General features: G+C 61.7%; 1 protein-coding gene across 1 annotated transcript in view; it reads right to left on the bottom strand.

The window, feature by feature from the left end:
- Positions 1-10,109, bottom strand: part of ST8SIA1 (ST8 alpha-N-acetyl-neuraminide alpha-2,8-sialyltransferase 1) — a 105,856-nt gene extending 95,747 nt beyond the window's left edge. The window contains exon 1 of the mRNA XM_073650541.1: positions 9,678-10,109. Coding sequence (XP_073506642.1) covers positions 9,678-9,859 — 182 coding nt within the window. The 5' untranslated portion in view covers positions 9,860-10,109. The remainder of the gene's footprint in view (positions 1-9,677) is intronic.
- Between the last annotated feature and the right edge of the window lie 11,620 nt (positions 10,110-21,729).

The raw sequence follows: 21,729 nt of genomic DNA, 5'->3' as shown, positions 1-21,729 counted from the left end.
GAGGGGGGGGCAGGACGGAAAGGACGAGGGGGGGCAGGACGGACAGGACGAGGGGGGGCAGGACGGACAGGACGAGGGGGGGCAGGACGGACAGGACGAGGGGGGGCAGGACGGACAGGACGAGGGGGGGCAGGACGGACAGGACGAGGGGGGGGGGGGGACGGACAGGACGAGGGGGGGGGGGGACGGACCAGGCGAGGGGGGGGGCAGGCGGACCGGGCGAGGGGGGGGGGCAGGACGGACAGGGCGAGGGGGGGCAGGACGGACAGGGCGAGGGGGGGCAGGACGGACAGGGCGAGGGGGGGCAGGACGGACAGGACGAGGGGGGGGCAGGACGGACAGGACGAGGGGGGGCAGGACGGACAGGACGAGGGGGGGCAGGACGGACAGGACGAGGGGGGGGGGGGGACGGACCAGGAGAGGGGGGGGCAGGCGGACCGGGCGAGGGGGGGCAGGACGGACAGGGCGAGGGGGGGGCAGCACATTTTGTGAGCAGCTGTAGCTCACCTCCAATATCATCACTTGTTACAATGTATCCATTCATCACACATTCCGAGCTCCACCACCAATTACATCTCAAACTCCACCCCCTGGTGATGACATCACTGATATAATGACATGAGACCACACCCCTTATACTCCAGCATCAGCTCCTCATCTATCACTGCTGACCACCAGCCTGTATACATGTGTGAGAGGATGTCAGCCCCCGTCACACTGTACGGCCGGTTGTAGTGGAGTACGGGGCTGCGTCACACTGTACGGCCGGGTGTAGTGGAGTACGGGGCCGCGTCACACTGTACGGCCGGGTGTAGTGGAGTACGGGGCCGCGTCACACTGTACGGCCGGGTGTAGTGGAGTACGGGGCCGAGTCACACTGTACGGCCGAGTGTAGTGGAGTACGGGGCCGCGTCACACTGTACGGCCGGGTGTAGTGGAGTACGGGGCCGCGTCACACTGTACGGCCGGGTGTAGTGGAGTACGGGGCCGCGTCACACTGTACGGCCGGGTGTAGTGGAGTACGGGGCCGAGTCACACTGTACGGCCGGGTGTAGTGGAGTACGGGGCCGCGTCACACTGTACGGCCGGGTGTAGTGGAGTACGGGGCCGAGTCACACTGTACGGCCGAGTGTAGTGGAGTACGGGGCCGCGTCACACTGTACGGCCGGGTGTAGTGGAGTACGGGGCCGCGTCGCACTGTACGGCCGGGTGTAGTGGAGTACGGGGCCGCGTCGCACTGTACGGCCGGGTGTAGTGGAGTACGGGGCCGCGTCGCACTGTACGGCCGGGTGTAGTGGAGTACGGGGCCGCGTCGCACTGTACGGCCGGGTGTAGTGGAGTACGGGGCCGAGTCACACTGTACGGCCGGGTGTAGTGGAGTACGGGGCCGCGTCACACTGTACGGCCGGGTGTAGTGGAGTACGGGGCCGAGTCACACTGTACGGCCGGGTGTAGTGGAGTACGGGGCCGCGTCGCACTGTACGGCCGGGTGTAGTGGAGTACGGGGCCGCGTCGCACTGTACGGCCGGGTGTAGTGGAGTACGGGGCCGCGTCGCACTGTACGGCCGGGTGTAGTGGAGTACGGGGCTGCGTCGCACTGTACGGCCGGGTGTAGTGGAGTACGGGGCTGCGTCGCACTGTACGGCCGGGTGTAGTGGAGTACGGGGCTGCGTCGCACTGTACGGCCGGGTGTAGTGGAGTACGGGGCTGCGTCACACTGTACGGCCGGGTGTAGTGGAGTACGGGGCTGCGTCACACTGTACGGCCGGGTGTAGTGGAGTACGGGGCTGCGTCGCACTGTACGGCCGGGTGTAGTGGAGTACGGGGCTGCGTCACACTGTACGGCCGGGTGTAGTGGAGTACGGGGCTGCGTCACACTGTACGGCCGGGTGTAGTGGAGTACGGGGCCGCGTCACACTGTACGGCCGGGTGTAGTGGAGTACGGGGCCGAGTCACACTGTACGGCCGAGTGTAGTGGAGTACGGGGCCGCGTCACACTGTACGGCCGGGTGTAGTGGAGTACGGGGCCGCGTCGCACTGTACGGCCGGGTGTAGTGGAGTACGGGGCCGCGTCGCACTGTACGGCCGGGTGTAGTGGAGTACGGGGCCGAGTCACACTGTACGGCCGGGTGTAGTGGAGTACGGGGCCGCGTCACACTGTACGGCCGGGTGTAGTGGAGTACGGGACCGAGTCACACTGTACGGCCGGGTGTAGTGGAGTACGGGGCCGCGTCGCACTGTACGGCCGGGTGTAGTGGAGTACGGGGCCGCGTCGCACTGTACGGCCGGGTGTAGTGGAGTACGGGGCTGCGTCGCACTGTACGGCCGGGTGTAGTGGAGTACGGGGCTGCGTCGCACTGTACGGCCGGGTGTAGTGGAGTACGGGGCTGCGTCGCACTGTACGGCCAGGTGTAGTGGAGTACGGGGCTGCGTCGCACTGTACGGCCGGGTGTAGTGGAGTACGGGGCTGCGTCGCACTGTACGGCCGGGTGTAGTGGAGTACGGGGCTGCGTCGCACTGTACGGCCGGGTGTAGTGGAGTACGGGGCTGCGTCGCACTGTACGGCCGGGTGTAGTGGAGTACGGGGCTGCGTCACACTGTACGGCCGGGTGTAGTGGAGTACGGGGCTGCGTCACACTGTACGGCCGGGTGTAGTGGAGTACGGGGCTGCGTCACACCGTGTATGGGCCGCAGATCAGCACATTCATCTGAAGAGGAGCAGCCACTACACAGTGTGACGGAGCGCTGTACTCGGGGGCAGTCACCGGGCGCAGTCTCTTGCCCCTCGGGGGCAGTCACCGGGCGCAGTCTCTTGCCCCTCGGGGGCAGTCACCGGGCGCAGTCTCTTGCCCCTCGGGGGCAGTCACCGGGCGCAGTCTTCCCCTGCTCTGATGTCACTGGTTTGTGGGGGACTGCTCCTACTTTTTACCCCGTTCTCAGTTACACACCAACCCCGGTTTCATCATCTCCCGACAGGTCATGTGACCCCGGATACAATGTATCTGACTGACATCTCCAGTGCTCAGATTCCTCCCAAGAGATAAAACAAAGACAAAAGGCAGGAAGGGTTAACGGGTGGTGACATCATCTCCGCCATCGCTGGCTTCTGTCCAAGGGGTCTAAGGGTCTGACAATGAGGGGACGGCAGAGGCTTTGTGTGCTGAAACCAATGATGGGGATAGTGGTGGAAAGCTGCAGAGGGGACCAGCGGGGGTTAACGAGGGAGTCAACATTCAAAGTGTAGAGGAGTATGAGGATGAGAGCAGGGGGTGCAGAGGAGGACGAGGGAGAGAGCAGGGGAGGACGAGGATGAGAGCAGGGGAGGACGAGGAGGACGGGGGAGAGAGCAGGGGGTGCAGAGTAGGACGGGGGAGAGAGCAGGGGGTGCAGAGGAGGACGGGGGAGAGAGCAGGGGTTGCAGAGGAGGACGGGGGAGAGAGCAGGGGTTGCAGAGGAGGACGGGGGAGAGAGCAGGGGTTGCAGAGGAGGACGGGGGAGAGCAGGGGTTGCAGAGGAGGACGGGGGAGAGAGCAGGGGTTGCAGAGGAGGACGGGGAAGAGAGCAGGGGTTGCAGAGGAGGACGGGGGAGAGAGCAGGGGTTGCAGAGGAGGACGGGGGAGAGAGCAGGGGGTGCAGAGGAGGACGGGGGAGAGAGCAGGGGGTGCAGAGGAGGACGGGGGAGAGAGCAGGGGGTGCAGAGGAGGACGGGGGAGAGAGCAGGGGGTGCAGAGGAGGACGGGGGAGAGAGCAGGGGGTGCAGAGGAGGACGGGGGAGAGAGCAGGGGGTGCAGAGGAGGACGGGGGAGAGAGCAGGGGGTGCAGAGGAGGACGGGGGAGAGAGCAGGGGGTGCAGAGGAGGACGGGGGAGAGAGCAGGGGGTGCAGAGGAGGACGGGGGAGAGAGCAGGGGGTGCAGAGGAGGACGGGGGAGAGAGCAGGGGGTGCAGAGGAGGACGGGGGAGAGAGCAGGGGGTGCAGAGGAGGACGGGGGAGAGAGCAGGGGGTGCAGAGGAGGACGGGGGAGAGAGCAGGGGGTGCAGAGGAGGACGGGGGAGAGAGCAATGGGGTGCAGAGGAGGACGGGGGAGAGAGCAATGGGGTGCAGAGGAGGACGGGGGAGAGAGCAATGGGGTGCAGAGGAGGACGGGGGAGAGAGCAATGGGGTGCAGAGGAGGACGGGGGAGAGAGCAATGGGGTGCAGAGGAGGACGGGGGAGAGAGCAATGGGGTGCAGAGGAGGACGGGGGAGAGAGCAATGGGGTGCAGAGGAGGACGGGGGAGAGAGCAATGGGGTGCAGAGGAGGACGGGGGAGAGAGCAGGGGGTGCAGAGGAGGACGGGGGAGAGAGCAGGGGGTGCAGAGGAGGACGGGGGAGAGAGCAGGGGGTGCAGAGGAGGACGGGGGAGAGAGCAGGGGGTGCAGAGGAGGACGGGGGAGAGAGCAGGGGGTGCAGAGGAGGACGGGGGAGAGAGCAGGGGGTGCAGAGGAGGACGGGGGAGAGAGCAGGGGGTGCAGAGGAGGACGGGGGAGAGAGCAGGGGGTGCAGAGGAGGACGGGGGAGAGAGCAGGGGGTGCAGAGGAGGACGGGGGAGAGAGCAGGGGGTGCAGAGGAGGACGGGGGAGAGAGCAGGGGGTGCAGAGGAGGACGGGGGAGAGAGCAGGGGGTGCAGAGGAGGACGGGGGAGAGAGCAGGGGGTGCAGAGGAGGACGGGGGAGAGAGCAGGGGGTGCAGAGGAGGACGGGGGAGAGAGCAGGGGGTGCAGAGGAGGACGGGGGAGAGAGCAGGGGGTGCAGAGGAGGACGGGGGAGAGAGCAGGGGGTGCAGAGGAGGACGGGGGAGAGAGCAATGGGGTGCAGAGGAGGACGGGGGAGAGAGCAATGGGGTGCAGAGGAGGACGGGGGAGAGAGCAATGGGGTGCAGAGGAGGACGGGGGAGAGAGCAATGGGGTGCAGAGGAGGACGGGGGAGAGAGCAATGGGGTGCAGAGGAGGACGGGGGAGAGAGCAATGGGGTGCAGAGGAGGACGGGGGAGAGAGCAATGGGGTGCAGAGGAGGACGGGGGAGAGAGCAATGGGGTGCAGAGGAGGACGGGGGAGAGAGCAGGGGGTGCAGAGGAGGACGGGGGAGAGAGCAGGGGGTGCAGAGGAGGACGGGGGAGAGAGCAGGGGGTGCAGAGGAGGACGGGGGAGAGAGCAGGGGGTGCAGAGGAGGACGGGGGAGAGAGCAGGGGGTGCAGAGGAGGACGGGGGAGAGAGCAGGGGGTGCAGAGGAGGACGGGGGAGAGAGCAGGGGGTGCAGAGGAGGACGGGGGAGAGAGCAGGGGGTGCAGAGGAGGACGGGGGAGAGAGCAGGGGGTGCAGAGGAGGACGGGGGAGAGAGCAGGGGGTGCAGAGGAGGACGGGGGAGAGAGCAGGGGGTGCAGAGGAGGACGGGGGAGAGAGCAGGGGGTGCAGAGGAGGACGGGGGAGAGAGCAGGGGGTGCAGAGGAGGACGGGGGAGAGAGCAGGGGGTGCAGAGGAGGACGGGGGAGAGAGCAGGGGGTGCAGAGGAGGACGGGGGAGAGAGCAGGGGGTGCAGAGGAGGACGGGGGAGAGAGCAGGGGGTGCAGAGGAGGACGGGGGAGAGAGCAGGGGGTGCAGAGGAGGACGGGGGAGAGAGCAGGGGGTGCAGAGGAGGACGGGGGAGAGAGCAGGGGGTGCAGAGGAGGACGGGGGAGAGAGCAGGGGGTGCAGAGGAGGACGGGGGAGAGAGCAGGGGGTGCAGAGGAGGACGGGGGAGAGAGCAGGGGGTGCAGAGGAGGACGGGGGAGAGAGCAGGGGGTGCAGAGGAGGACGGGGGAGAGAGCAGGGGGTGCAGAGGAGCACGGGGGAGAGAGCAGGGGGTGCAGAGGAGCACGGGGGAGAGAGCAGGGGGTGCAGAGGAGCACGGGGGAGAGAGCAGGGGGTGCAGAGGAGCACGGGGGAGAGAGCAGGGGGTGCAGAGGAGCACGGGGGAGAGAGCAGGGGGTGCAGAGGAGCACAGGGGAGAGAGCAGGGGGTGCAGAGGAGCACGGGGGAGAGAGCAGGGGGTGCAGAGGAGCACGGGGGAGAGAGCAGGGGGTGCAGAGGAGCACGGGGGAGAGAGCAGGGGGTGCAGAGGAGCACGGGGGAGAGAGCAGGGGGTGCAGAGGAGCACGGGGGAGAGAGCAGGGGGTGCAGAGGAGCACGGGGGAGAGAGCAGGGGGTGCAGAGGAGCACGGGGGAGAGAGCAGGGGGTGCAGAGGAGCACGGGGGAGAGAGCAGGGGGTGCAGAGGAGCACGGGGGAGAGAGCAGGGGGTGCAGAGGAGCACGGGGGAGAGAGCAGGGGGTGCAGAGGAGCACGGGGGAGAGAGCAGGGGGTGCAGAGGAGCACGGGGGAGAGAGCAGGGGGTGCAGAGGAGCACGGGGGAGAGAGCAGGGGGTGCAGAGGAGCACGGGGGAGAGAGCAGGGGGTGCAGAGGAGCACGGGGGAGAGAGCAGGGGGTGCAGAGGAGGAAAGGGGAGAGAGCAGGGGGTGCAGAGGAGGAAAGGGGAGAGAGCAGGGGGTGCAGAGGAGGAAAGGGGAGAGAGCAGGGGGTGCAGAGGAGGAAAGGGGAGAGAGCAGGGGGTGCAGAGGAGGACAGGGGAGAGAGCAGGGGGAGCAGAGGAGGACAGGGGAGAGAGCAGGGGGTGCAGAAGAGGACGAGAGCAGGGGGTGCAGAAGAGGACGAGAGCAGGGGGTGCAGAGGAGGACGAGAGCAGGGGGTGCAGAGGAGGACGAGAGCAGGGGGTGCAGAGGAGGACGAGAGCAGGGGGTGCAGAGGAGGACGAGGATGAGAGCAGGGGGTGCAGAGGAGGACGAGGATGAGAGCAGGGGGTGCAGAGGAGGACGAGGATGAGAGCAGGGGGTGCAGAGGAGGACGAGGATGAGAGCAGGGGGTGCAGAGGAGGACGAGGATGAGAGCAGGGGGTGCAGAGGAGGACGAGGATGAGAGCAGGGGGTGCAGAGGAGGACGAGGATGAGAGCAGGGGGTGCAGAGGAGGACGAGGATGAGAGCAGGGGGTGCAGAGGAGGACGAGGATGAGAGCAGGGGGTGCAGAGGAGGACGAGGATGAGAGCAGGGGGTGCAGAGGAGGACGAGGATGAGAGCAGGGGGTGCAGAGGAGGATGAGAGCAGGGGGTGCAGAGGCGGACGAGGATGAGAGCAGGGGGTGCAGAGGAGGGCGAGGATGAGAGCAGGGGGTGCAGAGGAGGACGAGGATGAGAGCAGGGGGTGCAGAGGAGGACGAGGATGAGAGCAGGGGGTGCAGAGGAGGACGAGGATGAGAGCAGGGGGTGCAGAGGAGGACGAGGATGAGAGCAGGGGGTGCAGAGGAGGACGAGGATGAGAGCAGGGGGTGCAGAGGAGGACGAGGATGAGAGCAGGGGGTGCAGAGGAGGACGAGGATGAGAGCAGGGGGTGCAGAGGAGGACGAGGATGAGAGCAGGGGGTGCAGAGGAGGACGAGGATGAGAGCAGGGGGTGCAGAGGAGGACGAGGATGAGAGCAGGGGGTGCAGAGGAGGACGAGGATGAGAGCAGGGGGTGCAGAGGAGGACGAGGATGAGAGCAGGGGGTGCAGAGGAGGACGAGGATGAGAGCAGGGGGTGCAGAGGAGGACGAGGATGAGAGCAGGGGGTGCAGAGGAGGACGAGGATGAGAGCAGGGGGTGCAGAGGAGGACGAGGATGAGAGCAGGGGGTGCAGAGGAGGATGAGGATGAGAGCAGGGGGTGCAGAGGAGGACGAGGATGAGAGCAGGGGGTGCAGAGGAGGACGAGGATGAGAGCAGGGGGTGCAGAGGAGGACGAGAGCAGGGGGTGCAGAGGAGGACGAGAGCAGGGGGTGCAGAGGAGGACGAGAGCAGGGGGTGCAGAGGAGGACGAGAGCAGGGGGTGCAGAGGAGGACGAGGATGAGAGCAGGGGGTGCAGAGGAGGACGAGAGCAGGGGGTGCAGAGGAGGACGAGGATGAGAGCAGGGGGTGCAGAGGAGGACGAGGATGAGAGCAGGGGGTGCAGAGGAGGACGAGGATGAGAGCAGGGGGTGCAGAGGAGGACGAGGATGAGAGCAGGGGGTGCAGAGGAGGACGAGGATGAGAGCAGGGGGTGCAGAGGAGGACGAGGATGAGAGCAGGGGGTGCAGAGGAGGACGAGGATGAGAGCAGGGGGTGCAGAGGAGGACGAGGATGAGAGCAGGGGGTGCAGAGGAGGACGAGGATGAGAGCAGGGGGTGCAGAGGAGGACGAGGATGAGAGCAGGGGGTGCAGAGGAGGACGAGGATGAGAGCAGGGGGTGCAGAGGAGGACGAGGATGAGAGCAGGGGGTGCAGAGGAGGACGAGGATGAGAGCAGGGGGTGCAGAGGAGGACGAGGATGAGAGCAGGGGGTGCAGAGGAGGACGAGGATGAGAGCAGGGGGTGCAGAGGAGGACGAGGATGAGAGCAGGGGGTGCAGAGGAGGACGAGGATGAGAGCAGGGGGTGCAGAGGAGGACGAGGATGAGAGCAGGGGGTGCAGAGGAGGACGAGGATGAGAGCAGGGGGTGCAGAGGAGGACGAGAGCAGGGGGTGCAGAGGAGGACGAGAGCAGGGGGTGCAGAGGAGGACGAGAGCAGGGGGTGCAGAGGAGGACGAGGATGAGAGCAGGGGGTGCAGAGGAGGACGAGGATGAGAGCAGGGGGTGCAGAGGAGGACGAGGATGAGAGCAGGGGGTGCAGAGGAGGACGAGGATGAGAGCAGGGGGTGCAGAGGAGGACGAGGATGAGAGCAGGGGGTGCAGAGGAGGACGAGGATGAGAGCAGGGGGTGCAGAGGAGGACGAGGATGAGAGCAGGGGGTGCAGAGGAGGACGAGGATGAGAGCAGGGGGTGCAGAGGAGGACGAGGATGAGAGCAGGGGGTGCAGAGGAGGACGAGGATGAGAGCAGGGGGTGCAGAGGAGGACGAGGATGAGAGCAGGGGGTGCAGAGGAGGACGAGGATGAGAGCAGGGGGTGCAGAGGAGGATGAGAGCAGGGGGTGCAGAGGAGGATGAGAGCAGGGGGTGCAGAGGAGGATGAGAGCAGGGGGTGCAGAGGAGGATGAGAGCAGGGGGTGCAGAGGAGGATGAGAGCAGGGGGTGCAGAGGAGTACGGGGGAGAGAGCAGGGGGTGCAGAGGAGTACGGGGGTGACACACGTGAATTGGCTGTTTATATATATCGGGGTCACATACACATATTGGGAGGTGACACATATTGGGGGGTCACATACACGGAGGTCGCAGCCGGTACCTGAACGTACATATATTGGGGGGGGGGGGGGGGTCTCACACATACATATTGGGATCTCATACACACATATATTGAGGGTCTCTCGCACATATATATATATATATACTGGGGGTCTCACACACACACATATATATATATATATTGGGGTCTTGTACACACATATATATACACTGGGGGTCTCACACACACATATATATATATATATATATATATATATATATATATTGGGGTCTTTTACACAATCATATATTCGGGGTCTGTCACACACACATATATTGGGGTCTCGCATATATTGGGGTCTTGTACACACACATATAGTGGGGGTCTCTCACACATATATATATATATATATATATATATTGGGGGGGGTCGCAGCCGGTACCTGAACGCTCGCCCCGCGCTGAGGTTCCTCGCCCAGGCCCGGCCGCGCCGCACCACCTCCCGCACCAGCTCCTTCTCGTCCGGCGGCCGCTCCACCGGGAAGACGTAGAGCCAGCACAGCACGGTCACCGCCAGGGCTCCGGCGCCCACCGGGAGTCGGGTGCGGGGGCATTTCCACCACATCTTCCTGCGGCTCCTGCTTCAGCCGGGGGCACCGTGCACCATGCCGGGGAGGAGCCGGGGGCCCCCGGGGCCCTAACTGTCCAGTCCTGCCGAGCAGCCTCCGGGAGAAGAAAGCTGCAGCATCCCCATCACCGAGCGTGCAGAGCGGCTCCTCCTCCTGCGCCCGATCCTCCTCCGCCTCCTCCCCCAGCCCCAAACCTGCAGCCCCCGCTATTGTCCTGCGAGTCCGGACCCCGAGACAATGGAGACCCCAGAGCAATGGAGAACTCCAGAACAGTCCGAGACAATGGAGAACCCCAGAGCAGCCAGAACCGGAGACCCCGAGACAATGGAGACCTGCAGAGCAGCCCAAACCGGAGACCCTCAGAGCAATGGAGACCCCTCAGAGCATTCCGAGACAATGGAGACCCCAGAGCAGTCCGAGACAATGGAGACCCGCAGAACAACCCGAACCGGAGACCCTTAGACAATGGAGACCCGCAGAGCAATGGAGAACCCCAGAACAGCCAGAACTGGAGACCCCGAGACAATGGAGACCTGCAGAGCAGCCCGCAATGGAGACTCCCAGAGCAATGGAGATCCCCAGAGCAGTCCTAGACAATGGAGACCCCCAGAGCATTGGAGACCCGCAGAGCAGCCCGAACCGGAGTCCCCCAGAGCAATTGAGTCCCCCAGAGCAATTGAGACCCCCAGAGCAATCGAGACCCGCAGAGCAATGGAGACCCACAGAGCAGCCCAAACCGAGACCCTCAGAGCAATGGAGACCCCCCAGAGCAGTCCGAGACAATGGAGACCCCCAGAGCAATGGAGACCCACAGAGCAGCCTGAAACGGAGACCCTGAGACCATGGAGACCCCCAGATCAATGAAGACCGGCAGAGCAATGGAGACCCGCTGAGCAAGCCCAAACCGGAGACCCTCAGAGCAATGGAGACCCCCAGAACAGTCCGAGACAATGGAGACCCCCAAAGCAATGGAGACCCGCAGAGCAGCCCGAATCGGAGACCCTGGTACAATGGAGACCCGCAGAGCAATGGAGACCCGCAGAACAGCCCGAACCGGAGACCCTTAGACAATGGAGATCCCCAGAGCAATGGAGACCCGCAGAACAGCCTGAACCGGAGACCCTTAGACAATGGAGATCCCCAGAGCAATGGAGATCCCAGAGCAATGGAGACCCGCAGAGCAGCCCGAGACAATGGAGACCCCCAGAGCAATGGAGACCCGCAGAGTAGCCCGAACCGGAGACCCCCAGAGCAGTCTGAGACAATGGAGACCCCCAGAGCAATGGAGACCCCCAGAGCAGTCCGAGACAATGGAGACCCGCAGAGCAGCCCGAACCGGAGACCCTGGGACAATGGAGACCCCCAGAGCAATGGAGACCCCCCCAGAGCAGTCTGAGACAATGGAGACCCCCAGAGCAGCCCGAACCAGAGACCCCCAAGACATTGGAGACCCCCAGAGCAATAGCGACCCGCAGAGCAATGGAGACCCCCAGAACAACCCGAACTGAAGACCACGAGACAATGGAGAGCCTCAGAGCAATGGAGACCCCCAGAGCAGTCCGAGACAATGGAGACCCCCAGAGCAATGGAGACCCGCAGAGCAGCCCGAACTGGAGACCCCGAGACAATAGAGACGCCAGAGCAGCCGGAACCAGAGACCCCCAAGACAATGGAGACCCCCAGAGCAATGGAGATCCGCAGAGTAGCCCGAACCGGAGACCCTGGTACAATGGAGACCCGCAGAACAGCCCGAACCGGAGACCCTTAGACAATGGAGACCCCCAGAGCAATGGAGACCCGCAGAGCAGCCCGAGACAATGGAGACCCCCCAGAGCAATGGAGATCCCCAGAGCAGTCCTAGACAATGGAGACCCCCAGAGCAATGGAGACCCGCAGAACAGCCCGAACCGGAGACCCTTAGACAATGGAGATCCCCAGAGCAATGGAGATCCCAGAGCAATGGAGACCCGCAGAGCAGCCCGAGACAATGGAGACCCCCAGAGCAATGGAGACCCGCAGAGTAGCCCGAACCGGAGACCCCCAGAGCAGTCTGAGACAATGGAGACCCCCAGAGCAATGGAGACCCCCAGAGCAGTCCGAGACAATGGAGACCCGCAGAGCAGCCCGAACCGGAGACCCTGGGACAATGGAGACCCCCAGAGCAATGGAGACCCCCCCAGAGCAGTCTGAGACAATGGAGACCCCCAGAGCAGCCCGAACCAGAGACCCCCAAGACATTGGAGACCCCCAGAGCAATAGCGACCCGCAGAGCAATGGAGACCCCCAGAACAACCCGAACTGAAGACCACGAGACAATGGAGAGCCTCAGAGCAATGGAGACCCCCAGAGCAGTCCGAGACAATGGAGACCCCCAGAGCAATGGAGACCCGCAGAGCAGCCCGAACTGGAGACCCCGAGACAATAGAGACGCCAGAGCAGCCGGAACCAGAGACCCCCAAGACAATGGAGACCCCCAGAGCAATGGAGATCCGCAGAGTAGCCCGAACCGGAGACCCTGGTACAATGGAGACCCGCAGAGCAATGGAGACCCGCAGAACAGCCCGAACCGGAGACCCTTAGACAATGGAGACCCCCAGAGCAATGGAGACCCGCAGAGCAGCCCGAGACAATGGAGACCCCCCAGAGCAATGGAGACCCGCAGAGTAGCCCGAACCGGAGACCCCCAGAGCAGTCAGAGACAATGGAGACCCCCAGAGCAATGGAGACCCCCAGAGCAGTCCGAGACAATGGAGACCCGCAGAGCAGCCCGAACCGGAGACCCTGGGACAATGTAGACCCCCAGAGCAATGGAGACCCCCCCAGAGCAGTCTGAGACAATGGAGACCCCCAGAGCAGCCCGAACCAGATACCCCCAAGACATTGGAGACCCCCAGAGCAATAGCGACCCGCAGAGCAATGGAGACCCCCAGAACAACCCGAACTGAAGACCACGAGACAATGGAGAGCCTCAGAGCAATGGAGACCCCCAGAGCAGTCCGAGACAATGGAGACCCCCAGAGCAATGGAGACCCGCAGAGCAGCCCGAACTGGAGACCCCGAGACAATAGAGATGCCAGAGCAGCCGGAACCAGAGACCCCCAAGACAATGGAGACCCCCAGAGCAATGGAGATCCGCAGAGTAGCCCGAACCGGAGACCCTTAGACAATGGAGACCCCCAGAGCAATGGAGACCCGCAGAGCAGCCCGAGACAATGGAGACCCCCCAGAGCAATGGAGACCTGCAGAGTAGCCCGAACCGGAGACCCCCAGAGCAGTCAGAGACAATGGAGACCCCCAGAGCAATGGAGACCCCCAGAGCAGTCCGAGACAATGGAGACCCGCAGAGCAGCCCGAACCGGAGACCCTGGGACAATGGAGACCCCCAGAGCAATGGAGACCCCCCCCAGAGCAGTCTGAGACAATGGAGACCCCCAGAGCAGCCCGAAGCAGAGACCCCCAAGACATTGGAGACCCCCAGAGCAATGGAGACCCGCAGAGCAATGGAGACCCCCAGAACAACCCGAACTGAAGACCACGAGACAATGGAGAGCCTCAGAGCAATGGAGACCCCCAGAGCAGTCCGAGACAATGGAGACCCCCAGAGCAATGGAGACCCGCAGAGCAGCCCGAACTGGAGACCCCGAGACAATGGAGACCCCAGAGCAGCCCGAACCAGAGACGCCCAAGACAATGGAGACCCCCAGAGCAATGGAGATCCGCAGAGTAGCCCGAACCAGAGACCCTGAGACAATGGAGACCCCCCAGAGCAATGAACACCCCCTCAGAGCAGTCCGAGACAATGGAGACCCCCAGAGCAGACTGAACCAGAGACCCCAAGACAATGGAGACCCCCAGAGCAATGGAGACCCCCAGAACAGCCCAAAACAGAGACCCCGAGACAATGGAGACCCTCAGAGCAATGGAAACCCCCAGAGCAGTCCGAGACAATGGAGACCCCCAGAGCAATGGAGACCCGCAGAGCAGCGAGAACCAGAGACCCCAAGACAATGGAGACCCCCAGAGCAATGGAGACCCCCAGAACAGCCCAAAACAGAGACCCCGAGACAATGGAGACCCTCAGAGCAATGGAAACCCCCAGAGCAGTCCGAGACAATGGAGACCCCCAGAGCAATGGAGACCCGCAGAGCAGCGAGAACCAGAGACCCCAAGACAATGGAGACCCCCAGAGCAATGGAGACCCGCAGAGCAGCCCGAGACAATGGAGACCCCCCAGAGCAATGGAGACCCGCAGAGTAGCCCGAACCGGAGACCCCCAGAGCAGTCAGAGACAATGGAGACCCCCAGAGCAATGGAGACCCCCAGAGCAGTCCGAGACAATGGAGACCCGCAGAGCAGCCCGAACCGGAGACCCTGGGACAATGTAGACCCCCAGAGCAATGGAGACCCCCCCAGAGCAGTCTGAGACAATGGAGACCCCCAGAGCAGCCCGAACCAGATACCCCCAAGACATTGGAGACCCCCAGAGCAATAGCGACCCGCAGAGCAATGGAGACCCCCAGAACAACCCGAACTGAAGACCACGAGACAATGGAGAGCCTCAGAGCAATGGAGACCCCCAGAGCAGTCCGAGACAATGGAGACCCCCAGAGCAATGGAGACCCGCAGAGCAGCCCGAACTGGAGACCCCGAGACAATAGAGATGCCAGAGCAGCCGGAACCAGAGACCCCCAAGACAATGGAGACCCCCAGAGCAATGGAGATCCGCAGAGTAGCCCGAACCGGAGACCCTCGTACAATGGAGACCCGCAGAGCAATGGAGACCCGCAGAACAGCCCGAACCGGAGACCCTTAGACAATGGAGACCCCCAGAGCAATGGAGACCCGCAGAGCAGCCCGAGACAATGGAGACCCCCCAGAGCAATGGAGACCTGCAGAGTAGCCCGAACCGGAGACCCCCAGAGCAGTCAGAGACAATGGAGACCCCCAGAGCAATGGAGACCCCCAGAGCAGTCCGAGACAATGGAGACCCGCAGAGCAGCCCGAACCGGAGACCCTGGGACAATGGAGACCCCCAGAGCAATGGAGACCCCCCCCAGAGCAGTCTGAGACAATGGAGACCCCCAGAGCAGCCCGAAGCAGAGACCCCCAAGACATTGGAGACCCCCAGAGCAATGGAGACCCGCAGAGCAATGGAGACCCCCAGAACAACCCGAACTGAAGACCACGAGACAATGGAGAGCCTCAGAGCAATGGAGACCCCCAGAGCAGTCCGAGACAATGGAGACCCCCAGAGCAATGGAGACCCGCAGAGCAGCCCGAACTGGAGACCCCGAGACAATGGAGACCCCAGAGCAGCCCGAACCAGAGACGCCCAAGACAATGGAGACCCCCAGAGCAATGGAGATCCGCAGAGTAGCCCGAACCAGAGACCCTGAGACAATGGAGACCCCCCAGAGCAATGAACACCCCCTCAGAGCAGTCCGAGACAATGGAGACCCCCAGAGCAGACTGAACCAGAGACCCCAAGACAATGGAGACCCCCAGAGCAATGGAGACCCCCAGAACAGCCCAAAACAGAGACCCCGAGACAATGGAGACCCTCAGAGCAATGGAAACCCCCAGAGCAGTCCGAGACAATGGAGACCCCCAGAGCAATGGAGACCCGCAGAGCAGCGAGAACCAGAGACCCCAAGACAATGGAGACCCCCAGAGCAATGGAGACCCCCAGAACAGCCCAAAACAGAGACCCCGAGACAATGGAGACCCTCAGAGCAATGGAAACCCCCAGAGCAGTCCGAGACAATGGAGACCCCCAGAGCAATGGAGACCCGCAGAGCAGCGAGAACCAGAGACCCCAAGACAATGGAGACCCCCAGAGCAGCCCGACGTGGGACAGAGATCCCTGATGTCACCAGATTGGATACATTGTATATTACAACGATCGGATACAGTTTATATAACACCGATCAGATACATTGTATATTACGATCGGATACATTGTATATAACACCGATCGGATACATTGTATATAACACCGATTGGATACATTGTATATTACACTGGATACATTGTGTATAACACTGATCTGGGAACTGGGCAGGTGGAGGCGCATCGCAGGGCCCCGTCCTGCAGCCACGGGGCACGGACGGACTCATCACTACATACTGAATATTCTTCATTAGAAGCCCAGAATGCGCATGCAGATATATATATATATATGTATAATATAACGGGGGATGCGTGTCTTTGAAGCCTCTATAGACTGAGCATGCACGACGCGCAGTCTGGCTGCAGACAGAAGAACGCATGGAGCCGTTATGGATAAGAGGAGGTGTATGGCGCCGGGGATCGCGGTATGTGTAGACACTAAACGCATACCGTGATCTCCGGCGCCATACTTACCTGACCGGGAGGAGCGCTGCCGCGGCGCCTCTTTTAGCCGGAGACCGGGGCAGGATCGGCGCAATTCGCATAGCGCTATCCGGCGCCATTATACTGAAGACACATTTGCAGTGTGTCTTCAGCAAAATGGCGCCGGACAGCGCGGTATGGGCACGCGCGTACTCCGGCGCTGCACTCCTCCCCCGGCAAAACGGGCCGCAGTGCTGGAGCACAGGGAAGAAAGGTGAGTATAAGTGTTTATTTTTTTGTATGTGTGTGCAGCGTGAAAGGGATGAGGGGTGCCACACATACCAGGATTGGGGGGTGAGGGGGCCACACATACCAGGATTGGGGGATGAGGGGTACCAAGCATACCAGTATTGGGGGATGAGGGAGCCAAGCATACCAGGATTGGTGGGTGAGGGGGCCACAAGTACCAGGATTGGGGGATGAGGGGGCCATACGTACCAGGATTGTGGGGTGAGGGGGGGCCACACATATCAGGATTGGTGGGTGAGGGGGGCCACACATACCAGGATTGGGGGGTGAGGGGGCCACACATACCAAGATTGGGTGTGAGGGGGCCACACATACCAGGATTGGGTGGTGAGGGGGGGCACACAAACCAGGATTGGGGGGTGAGGGATGCCATGCATACCAGGATGAGGAATGGGGTGCCATGCATACCAGGATTGGGGGGGTGAGGGGACCATGCATACCAGGATTGGGGGGTGAGGTGACCATGCATACCAGGATTGGGGGGTGAGGGGACCATGCATACCAGGATTGAGGGGTGAGGGGACCTGGCATACCAGGATTGGGGGGTGAGGGGACCATGCATACCAGGATTGAGGGGTGAAGGGACCATGCATACCAGGATTGAGGGGTGAGGGGACAATGCATACCAGGATTGAGGGTGAGGGGTGCCATGCATACCAGGATAGGGAGTGAGGGGTGCCATGCATACCAAGATTGGGGGTGAGGGGTGCCATGCATACCAGGATTTGGGGTGAAGGGTGCCATGCATACCAGGATTGGGGGTGAGGGGTGCCATGCATACCAGGATTGGGGGTGAGGAGTGCCATGCATACCAGGACTGGGGATGAGGGGTGCCATGCATTCCTGGATTGGGGATGAGGGGACGATGCATACCAGGACTGGGGGTGAGCGGTGCCATGCATACCAGGATTCGGTGTTAGGGGTGCCATGCATACCCGATTGGGGGTGAGGGGGGCCATGCATACCAGGATTGGGGATGAGGGATGTCATGCATACCAGGATTGGGGATGAGGGAGCCATGCATATCAGGATTGGGGATGAGGGGTGACATGCATACCAGGATTAGGGGTGACGGGTGCCATGCATACCAGAATTGGAGATGAGGAGTGCCATGCATACCAGGATTGGGGATGAGGGGTGCCATGCATACCAGGATATGGATGAGGGGTGCCATGCATACCAGGATTGGGGGTGAGGGGTGCCATGCATACCAGGATTGGGGATGAGGGATACCATACATACCAGGATAAGGGGTACCATACATACCATGGTAGAGATAAAGGATGGGGTGCCAAGCATACCAGGATAGGGATGAGGGGTGCCATGCATACCAGGATGGGGATGAGGGGTACCATCCATACCAGGATGAGGGGTACCATGCATACCAGGATTGGGGGTGAGGGGTGCCATGCATAGCAGGATTGGGGATGAGGGAGCCATACATACCTGGATAGGGATGAGGGGTGCCATGCATACCAGGATTGGGGGTGAGGGGTGCCATGCATACCAGGATAGGGATAAGGGGTGCCATGCATACCAGGATTGGGGGTGAGGGGTGCCATGCATACCAGGATTGGGGGTGAGGGGTGCCATGCATACCAGGATTGGGAATGAGGGGTGCCATGCATACCAGGATTGGGGGTGAGGGGTGCCATGCATACCAGGACTGGGTGTGAGGGGTGCCATGCATACCAGGATTGGGGGTGAGGGGTGCCATGCATACCAGGATTGGGGGTGAGGGGTGCCATGCATACCAGGATTGGGGGTGAGGGGTGCCATGCATACCAGGATTGGGAGTGAGGGATGCCATGCATACCAGGATTGGGGGTGAGGGGTGCCATGCATACCAGGATTTGGGGTGAAGGGTGCCATGCATACCAGGATTGGGGGTGAGGGGTGCCATGCATACCAGGATTGGGGGTGAGGGGTGCCATGCATACCAGGACTGGGGGTGAGGAGTGCCATGCATACCAGGACTGGGGATGAGGGGTGCCATGCATTCCTGGATTGGGGATGAGGGGACGATGCATACCAGGACTGGGGGTGAGCGGTGCCATGCATACCAGGATTCGGTGTTAGGGGTGCCATGCATACCCGATTGGGGGTGAGGGGTGCCATACATACCAGGATTGGGGATGAGGGATGTCATGCATACCAGGATTGGGGATGAGGGAGCCATGCATATCAGGATTGGGGATGAGGGGTGACATGCATACCAGGATTAGGGGTGACGGGTGCCATGCATACCAGAATTGGGGATGAGGAGTGCCATGCATACCAGGATTGGGGATGAGGGGTGCCATGCATACCAGGATAGGGATGAGGGGTGCCATGCATATCAGGATTGGGGGTGAGGGGTGCCATGCATACCAGGATTGGGGATGAGGGATACCATACATACCAGGATAAGGGGTACCATACATACCATGGTAGAGATAAAGGATGGGGTGCCAAGCATACCAGGATAGGGATGAGGGGTGCCATGCATACAAGGATGGGGATGAGGGGTACCATCCATACCAGGATGAGGGGTACCATGCATACCAGGATTGGGGGTGAGGGGTGCCATGCATAGCAGGATTGGGGATGAGGGAGCCATACATACCTGGATAGGGATGAGGGGTGCCATGCATACCAGGATTGGGGGTGAGGGGTGCCATGCATACCAGGATAGGGGTGAGGGGTGTCATGCATACCAGGATTGGGGGTGAGGGGTGCCATGCATACCAGGATTGGGAATGAGGGGTGCCATACATACCAGGATTGGGGGTGAGGGGTGCCATGCATACCAGGACTGGGTATGAGGGGTGCCATGCATACCAGGATTGGGGGTGAGGGGTGCCATGCATACCAGGATTGGGGGTGAGGGGTGCCATGCATACCAGGATTGGGGGTGAGGGGTGCCATGCATACCAGGACAGGGGATGAGGGGTGCCATACATTCCTGGATTGGGGATGAGGGGACCATGCATACCAGGACTGGGGGTGAGCGGTGCCATGCATATCAGGATTCGGTGTGAGGGGTGCCATGAAACCAGGATTGGGGATGAGGGGGCCATGCATACCAGGACTGGGGGTGAGGGGTGCCATGTATACCAGGATTGGGGGTGAGGGGTGCCATGCATACCAGGATTGGGGGTGAGGGGGGCCATGCATACCAGGATTGGGGAAGAGGGGTGCCATGCATACCAGGATTGGCTATGACGGTGCCATGCATACCAGGATTGGGGATGAGGGGTGCCATGCATACCAGGATTGGGGGTGAGGGGTGCCATGCATACCAGAATTGGGGATGAGGAATGGCATGCATACCAGGATTGGGGATGAGGGGTGCCATGCATACCAGGATTGGCTATGACGGAGCCATGCATACCAGGATAGGGATGAGGGGTGCCATGCATTCCAGGATTGGGGATGAGGAGTGCCATGCATACCAGGATTAGGGATGAGGGGTGCCATGCATACCAGGATTGGGGATGAGGGGTGCCATGCATACCAGGATTAGGGATGAGGGGTGCCATGCATACCAGGATTGGGGATGAGGGGTGCCCTGCATACCAGGATTGGGGATGAGGGGTGCCATGCATACCAGGATTGGGGGTGAGGGGTGCCAAGCATACCAGGATTGGGGATGAGGGGTACCATCCATACCAGGATGAGGGGTACCATGCATACCAGGATTGGGTGTGAGGGGTGCCATGCATACCAGGATTGGGGATGAGGGAGCCATACATACCTGGATAAGGATGAGTGGTGCCATGCATACCAGGATTGGGGGTGAGGGGTGCCATGCATACCAGGATGGAGGTGAGGGGTGCCATGCATACCAGGATTGGGGTGAGGGGTGCCAAGCATACCAGGATTGGGAATGAGGGGTGCCATGCATACTAGTATTAGGGGTGAGGGGTGCCATGCATACCAGGAATTGGGGTGAAGAGTGCCGTGCATACCAGGATTGGGGGTGAGGGGTGCCATGCATACCAGGATTGGGGGTGAGGGGTGCCATGCATACCAGGACTGGGGATGAGGGGTGCCATGCATTCCTGGATTGGGGATGAGGGGACCATGCATACCAGGACTGGGGGTGAGGGGTGCCATGCATACCAGGATTGGGGGTGAGGGGTGCCATGCATACCAGGATTGGGGATGAGGGAGCCATGCATACCAGGATTGGGGATGAGGGGTGCCATGCATACCAGGATTGGGAGTGAGGGGTGCCATGCATACCAGAATTGGGGATGAGGAGTGCCATGTATACCAGCATGAAGGATGAGGGGTGCCATGCATACCAGGATAGGGATAAGGGGTGCCATGCATACCAGAATTGGGGATGAGTAGTGCCATGCATACCAGGATTAGGGATGAAGGGTGCCATGCATACCAGGATTGGGGGTGAGGGGTGCCATGCATACCAGGATTGGGGGTGAGGGGTACCATGCATATGGGGATGAGGGGTGCCATGCATACGAGGATTGTGGATGAGGGGTGCCATGCATACCAAGACAGGGATGAGGGGTGCCATGCATACCAGGATGAGGGATGAGGAGGCCATACATACCAGAATTGGGGATGAAGGGTGCCATGCATACCAGGATAGGGATGAGGGGTGCCATGCATACCAGGATAGGGATGAGGGGTACCATCCATACCAGGATGTGGGGTGCCATGCATACCAGGATTGGGGGTGAGGGGTGCCATGCATACCAGGATTGGGAATGAGAGGTGCCATGCATACCAGGATTGGTGGTGAGGGGTGCCATGCATACCAGGACTGGATGTGAGGGGTGACATGCATACCAGGATTGGGAGTGAGGGGTGCCATGCATACCAGGATTGGGGGTGAGGGGTGCCATGCATACCAGGATTTGGGGTGAAGGGTGCCATGCATAACAGGATTGGGGGTGAGGGGTGCTTGCATACCAGGATTGGGGGTGAGGGGTGCCATACATACCAGGATTGGGGATGAGGGGTGCAATGCATACCAGGATTGGGGATGAGGAGGCCAAGCATACTTGGATTGGGGATGAGGGGTGCCATGCATACCAGGATTAGGGATGAGGGGTGCCATGCATACCAGGATTGGGGATGAGGGAGCCATGCATACCAGGATTGGGGATGAGGAGGCCATGCATACTAGGATTGGGGATGAGGGGTGCCATGCATACGAGGATTAGGGATGAGGAGTGCCATGCATACCAGGATTGGGGATGAGGAGTGTCATGCATACCAGGATTGGGGATGAGGG

Source organism: Phyllobates terribilis, unplaced genomic scaffold (assembly GCF_046119375.1).
Source record: "Phyllobates terribilis strain yellow unplaced genomic scaffold, ASM4611937v1 Scaffold_10__3_contigs__length_209671492, whole genome shotgun sequence".
Lineage (NCBI taxonomy): Eukaryota > Metazoa > Chordata > Amphibia > Anura > Dendrobatidae > Phyllobates > Phyllobates terribilis.
This window is presented reverse-complemented; position numbering and strand designations above follow the sequence as displayed.